The following is a 6,973-nucleotide window of genomic DNA, read 5'->3' as shown; positions in this document are numbered from 1 at the left end:
GCCCGCCCACCCCGGGCCGAGAGCTCCCGGCCGGCCTTCCCGTGGCCGCGGCGGCGCTGCACCCGCTCTGGCCGCCGTCCGGCCGCCGCGCCCCGCCGCCCTTTGCCGCGGGGGCTCCGGCAGTTCCAGTCCGGGGATCGTCCCGTTCTGAACAGGTGGGTCTCTTCATGGCGGCGGTGGCTTCGCGCAGCACGGACAAGGGAGCCAGGGTCATCGGGCGGAGGATGCGCCGGCGCCGCGGGGCTCGGGCCCCGCTCTAACCCGTCGCCGGGGCCGAATCCTGGGCGCGTCTTACGAGCCCGGGCGCGTGGGTTTTAGGCTTCGGGCCCGCTGTTGCCTGCGGCCCGGCGTGGTCTTGCCGGGTTCTGATGCCGAGAAGCGGACGGTGGGGTCGCAGTGCCTGCCCTGGCCGGGGGATCCGCCCTGCCCACGGCGGCTCCGGGTCCCTGCGAACAGCCTCCCCGAGACCCGCCTCTGCGGTTTCACCTCCCAGTTGGCCTCTTGGGCTTGACGTCTGACGTTATTTTCCTGACCCCACTTTTCGTATTCGGGACCAGTTTGAAACGTGTCCTACGGGAACGAAAGAGTGAAGAATGTTACCCTGGCCCTGTACAGGTTCAAGTTTGATGCTTTTCTTTTTCTTCTTTAGTTTCGGGGTTCTCTGAAGCCCTTTCAATCCTTAAGGCTGCTTGGCCGGAAATCCTTATTTATTTGTGGGACGTTTAAGTTTCCTTAACAAGAAAACTGGAATTAAATTCTGTTTCCTAGAGCTGTCACGGAATGTTTGGAAGTTGCTGAAATGAGTTTCAGTCTAATTCTTAGTTAATTACCATTTACCAGGCCGGGGCCAGGAAGAGTGTCCTGGGGATGGGGGTGTAATTGCTGTTTGGATAGAAATTCAGTCTGGCCCTGCAGGGGATGCCAGTGGACAGCTCGGGACCCACCTGCCTGTGCTGGGGACGATCCGCAGACAACCGGGCAGGCAACAGAACTTTGGTTCTTCCCAAATTGTTAATGGTAATTTTTGTAGAGCCTTAGAGTAGCATCCTTCAGTGACTCCCTGAGTGTCTCATGTAACGCCTGAGGGTTTACACAAAGAAGACCCCAGCGTACAGCGTGGAAGATCCCTGGGAGGGGGTGGACTGAAAAAGGGAGGTAGTAACATTGCCCGTACTGACCATGCATTTTCACTCCCTGGCTCTTAAATGCCAGCCTTTTGTTTTGGATTTATTGAGGCAACATGGCATGGTTGAAACTCCCTCTTATTTGAGTTTAAGTGTCCCATATTTAAGACTTCGGGGAATAGCAGAGTGTATTGGTTAAGATCAGAGGCTGAAACCCAGCTGCCTGAGACAAAGGCAGTTTTCAAGGTGGGATGGAGAGTGGCACCTGTTCTTAAAGATGACAAATGGCGGGGGATTTTGAGCAGAGGGGTGTTAACTTAGATCTGTGGACTTCAGAATGCAAGGCAGAAAGGGAGGGTTAGAAAAGGAAATTGGATCAGGGCAGAGTTGACGCTTTAATCCCGAGAGAGAGCCCCTCAAGGGACTTCAGTTGGGTCGTGGATGGAGATGACCAGCACCATGCCTGAGGCATGTCTGTGGCAGAGTCTAAGGGACAGTGCTCCAGGGAGAACACCAGGAGTCTGCCATAGCACTCTAGAAAGGACAATGGGATGGGGAAAAGGGTAGAACTGCCAAGACTTGGCATGTCGTTGCCTGGGGGCAGGAGGGTTGGGGAGGTATCATGGCCAGGGAAAAGTAATTTAGGGCTCAGAGCCCAGGTGACCCAGATGTAGTGGGTCTCAGAACCTGGGAGGAGCAGAGCAGCAGGCTGTGTGTTTCTAGCTTGGAGTGCCAGGAATGCAGGTGGGGCCGCGCGCCAGGCAGCGGGCCATCCTCGCTCCTGAGCTTGCTGCCCGTAGCGTTGCTCTCCTGTGGTGCTGTCCTGCAGGGAGCTTTGTGTAAGAAATGACCACAGCCCCAAAGACGTCCCCGAAGTCTTAAATATGGCACATTTAAACTCAAATAAGAGGGAGTTTCAAGCACTCCATGTTGCCTCAATAAATCCAAAACAAAAGGCTAGGTTATTCTAACTTCAATGGTTTTGTTCATTGGCAAGTGCCAGCCAACACTAACTTACTGATGAGTTTTCTCTTTAAGTCTCAATGATGTGCATCAAGCATGTCAAAGCAAGCCAAGTTTTAGGAGGGTACATTTTTATGTTACCTCCTATTGAGAATTTCGATTAACAGTATGTCTTATCCCAGAGAACCTTCTGAAGGATTCTTCTTTATCCTGTGTTTTAGTGAGCAGTTCTCTTTTGCAGATGATTTAGCCCTAACTCATGTTTGCTTACTTAGAATAAATCTGATGGGCTTAGTAACTGAACAGTACCTGAGTGTGTGAGCAAACCAAGTTTCAAAAATAGTCTTAAGAGGTCAGAAGATGGCTCTGCCTTGGTTGGCGCTGCCTCCCTGGGTTAGGGGCGTGCGCTGTGTGACCTCCCACCTGCCCTGTTGCCACCAGCAGCCCTATGGGAAGAAAGCAGCAGGCCCAGCAAATTCCTGAGTGTAAGAGTCACTTTGTTCCCACCCTGAACCTGCTAACTCCATGGACTCACCAAGCCTAGAAAATGCGCCTGACACAAGCATGACTGAGGGGAACAGAGTGGGTGAGTGGACAGCCTCACCATCTAGGGTGGGGAAGGCAGGGTCCCTGATGGAAAGCTGAGATGCTGTGTGCAAATGAGGAGAGGATGGATAGCACCACATCCATCCTCCCAATAATGGGATTGGACTGTGAGAAAAGTCAGGTTCACTAAAAAATCCTGACATTAAAAACCTGTATTTAAATATATCCTGTATGTACATCACTCAGCCCACCTCCACATGGACATTTTTGTACTTAATTTATCCATAGTCCCTGCTCTTCTTTCTGGTCATATATTTTCCTTTAGTAATCATTATTATGTTAGTGGTTAAACTGCCTAGTTATTATGTAACTAGTTAATATACCAGTTGGACTAGTTTCCTAACTCATACAGCCAAGTTTGTATTCATATACTAGCAAAAAACTTCTTTGCCATAACAAAGTATCACAAATGAGATGGCTTAAAACAACATCTAGTATTCTGGAGGCCACAGGGCTGTGCTCTCCCTGGAGGCTCTAGGGGCACATCCCTCCCTGCCTCCCCCAGCTTCTGGTGGTTTCTAGCAGTCGGGCTTGCAGAGGCATCACTCCAGTCTCTGCCTTGGTCGTCACCTGGCATTCCCCTGCCTGTGTGTCAGTCTCTTCTCCCCATCTTATACCAACACCAGTCACCTTGGCTTACCCTGAGGCCCTCAATTTAACAACTGCAAAGAACCTGGTTTTGAATAAGATCACGTTCACAGGTCCCACAGGCACGACTTCAGCATATCTTTGGAGAGGACACAATTCAGTCCACAACACTGGTCAAACTTTTTGGACAAATATTTGGGAAAAGTCATGATGTCTTAAGTAGAACTAGAAGTGTCTATAAAACGTGTTTAACAAAAAAAACTAAGACTCCTTCAAAGTTGAAAAAATATTCTGAATACTTGAATTACTGTGTACTTCAATAAGGCATAAACTGAATGTTATGTTGTTAAGTCCCTCTAAAGAAATCTTCTCTGGGCTCGGCGCCTATAGCTCAACTGGCTAAGGCGCTAGCCACGTACACCTAAGGTGGCGGGTTCGAATCCCCAGCCCGGACCCGCCAAACAACAATGACGGCTGCAACCAAAAGATAGCCGGGCGTTGTGGCGGGCGCCTGTGGTCCCAGCTACTTGGGAGGCGGAGGCAGGTGACTCGCTTGAGCCCAGGAGTTGGAGGTTGCTGTGAGCTGTAATGCCACGGCACTCTACCCAGGGGGATAGCTTGAGGCTCTGTGTCAAAACAAAAAAAAAAAAAAGAAATCTTCTCTGTTCTCATAAACAGCCCAAGTGTGCAGAATGCCCCACAAGATTGGATTTGTAGTTGTCAGCTCGTCGGGACACGAAGATGGCTTCAGTGCCCGGGAACTCATGATTCACGCGCCAACCGTCAGTGGGTGGAGGTCACCAAGGTAAGGGCTGGGCAGCAGTATTGGGCCCCTGAAGGACACAGGCTCCTTCATTCTAAGCCTTGAATTTTACTGTAACTCAGACGTCGGGACCACAAGTGTGTCCAGTTGTGCTGCAGTGTTAGACGTCTTCAGACATCTTGTTCTGTGATGGATTTTTTTTTTCTTCCTATTTATTTTAAAAGATGATTCATTGACCCTTTTTTCCTTATATAACATTTATCCACACTTAAAATGTGCAAATATAGAAAAGAATAAGGAAGAAAATGACCCCCCCCCCCATAATCATCTAATCAGTCTCTCTGATCGTTGCTGGGTCGCTCATTCTCATGTTTTCTGTTCAAAAGTCGTGTTTGCAAATTTTTTTAGTTTTATACTTGGGCTTCTATAATGAAATATTTTGCACCTACCTGCCTTTTTTTTTTTTTTTTTTTGAGACAGGGTCTAACTATGCTGCCCAGGCTAGAGTGCAGTGGCCCCATCGTAGCTCACTGCAGCCTCAACTCAGTCCTGGCCTCATACGATCCTCCTGCCTCAGTCTCCAGAGTAGCTAGGATCACAGGCATGCACCACCCTACCCAGCAAATTAATTTTCCCAACTAATATTTAAAACAGTTTTTGTAGAGATAAGGTCTTGCTCTATTGTGCAGGCTGATCTTGAAATTCCTGGCCTCAGGTGATCCTGCTGCCTTGGCCTCCCAAGTGCTGAGATTACTGGCATGACCCACTTGCTTGGTCTTAACTGCTTTTATATGACACCAAGCCTTAACAAAAAAAGTTTAAGATTTCTTTTTGGTAAACTGTCCATCTTTATAAAAATCTTAGTTATTCGAGTGTTTAGTTTTATTATTTTCCTGAAACATTTGTGTCTTTCTTGCCTCTTGTTCCTTTTCCTGAGACATCTTCATTCTTCAGCAGCACTCGCAGCTCCCTGCTGAGGGCTCCAGGCTCCCTGCCGTACTCAGCATCTGCCCTCTACCCTCAGTCACGTGACCCAGACTCACCACCCCTGCCCCCACCTCCTCAGCAGCAGTGTTCTTCAGGACTTGTTTTCAAGTCTGAGAGGAAGTTATAATTTATTCCTAACTCGTGAATATGTGAATAGGGGTGACAGTTTAAATTCACTCATGTAACTGTGTCTTGCTTATTCAGAAGATATGTTGCTGAAATTGAATGTAAATCACATTCAAAATTAAAACATACTTTCCTTTTGGAGTTTTCGAGGTCACCCAACAAACAAGACTCCCTTGCCCTGCCTTTCCCTGAAACAAGTTCTGAATGAACTGAGTGGCACCTGAGGAGAGCAGGGGTGCAGTGGTGCCTTTCTCACAAGAGCAGGTAACTGCAGGAGTGGGAGCCTCATGCTGCCCTGGACACAGCTGACCCCCCTGCCATGTGGGCAGCATCAGCAAGGTGAAGCCCAAGCTGACATGGCAGCCGGCAGCCCCTCTCTCCACACAGGCTTACCCCACTAGCTTTGTCCTGCCTCTCCCCAGGCTGATGGAGCCGTGGGACTTCCAGCCCCACCTACAGCATCCATTGCCCTTGGCAGAGGTCCCTGGTGCTGACTGGGTTTGTCCATTGTGATGTGTGGATTCAAGGTCCTTAACTGTGCAGTCGGGGCGCTCTTCATGGTCACATCTAGAAAAGTAGGACTGATGTGCTTCGCTGAGTCGACAGGGTGTTTCTGTAAGGGCATAACCTGTGCTGGCTTCAGTAATGTGCTTTCACATACCACACCAAAGAGAAAGGTCTGTGTGTCCTAGGTCACCACGCAGAACAGACAGGACAGAAAGTCCCCTCAGGGCACTGACAGGCACAGCTCCCGGGAAGCACTTAGGAGGGGGTTACAGGGCTCGCAGGCTGCTCCAGTGCCATCCTTACAACCTTGGAGTTCAAAGACCTCAAACTCTTCGGAGCAAGACACTTCTAAAAGAGCATAAAATTTGCACCAACAGTTGTAGCCTCTGGGCATCAGTTTTTTAGTTGGGAAATTATGTTTATTCAAAAAGAAATCCATAACTGAATTTGTCATAAAAGAATAGATATGCACATGGGGTGGTGCCTGTGGCTCAAAGGAGTAGGGCACTGGCCCCATATGCCAGAGGTGGCAGGTTCAAACCCAGCCCCTGCCAAAAAAAAAAAAAAGAAAGAAAAGAAAAGACACATGCTGGCCTCTCTGTGCATTCGCTTTATTTGCAGCTTGACTTATCTAGAAGCTGTTGATCAGCCACAGTTGCCTTTTTTCTGAAGGATTTTTAAACGTACGGTCTTGTGTCACTTAATGACAGGGATGGGTTCTGAGACATCCATCATTAGGCGGGTTCATCACCGTGGAAACGCCACCGAGGGTGTCTGCACAGACCCACACAGCACAGCCTGCTGCACACCTAAGCAACACCAGAGAGAAAAGACTTCTATGTTCCAGAAAACAATAAAACTAAACATAATGAACACTTTTATATAAGGGTATACACATTTCAAGAGAAACTTAAAAGACACTTTTTCTGTTAAAGTCCAGCATTATATAAAAGCAATTAGATGCAAAATCTTTTATCATCAGCGCCCAACCATAAGGCTAAAAAAATCTGCCAACACAACCTTTGCACAGAAGACAAAGGAGACTATGCCACTCAGCTTTGACCCGTTGTCAGCGTTTCATCCTGATTCACCCAGACAGCAGAGCCTTGGCAGGCAGCAGGGTGGGGGGTGCCAGACGGGATTCGTCTCTCCTGGTCACGCACCAGCGCATCACAGAGCGCACTCACCTGGCCACAAAGCGTAGCTTCCTGCTCCCAGCCTGCAAACCTGTGCTTGGGTCACTGCACTGAATACCGTCGGCACCTTTCACACAGTAGTGTTTGTACATCTTTTTTTTTTTTTTTTTTTT

General features: G+C 48.8%; 1 protein-coding gene across 1 annotated transcript in view; it reads left to right on the top strand.

Annotated features, from left to right (window-relative positions):
* Positions 1-91: 91 nt before the first annotated feature.
* CEP104 (centrosomal protein 104) overlaps positions 92-6,973 on the top strand; it is a 40,941-nt gene continuing 34,059 nt past the window's right edge. The window contains exons 1-2 of the mRNA XM_012807379.2: positions 92-155; positions 3,960-4,086. Of these exons, the coding sequence (XP_012662833.1) occupies positions 3,974-4,086 (113 nt within the window). The 5' untranslated portion in view covers positions 92-155; positions 3,960-3,973. The remainder of the gene's footprint in view (positions 156-3,959; positions 4,087-6,973) is intronic.

Source organism: Otolemur garnettii, unplaced genomic scaffold (assembly GCF_000181295.1).
Source record: "Otolemur garnettii isolate 467f Iridium unplaced genomic scaffold, OtoGar3 scaffold00067, whole genome shotgun sequence".
Classification (NCBI taxonomy): Eukaryota; Metazoa; Chordata; class Mammalia; order Primates; family Galagidae; genus Otolemur; species Otolemur garnettii.
This window is presented reverse-complemented; position numbering and strand designations above follow the sequence as displayed.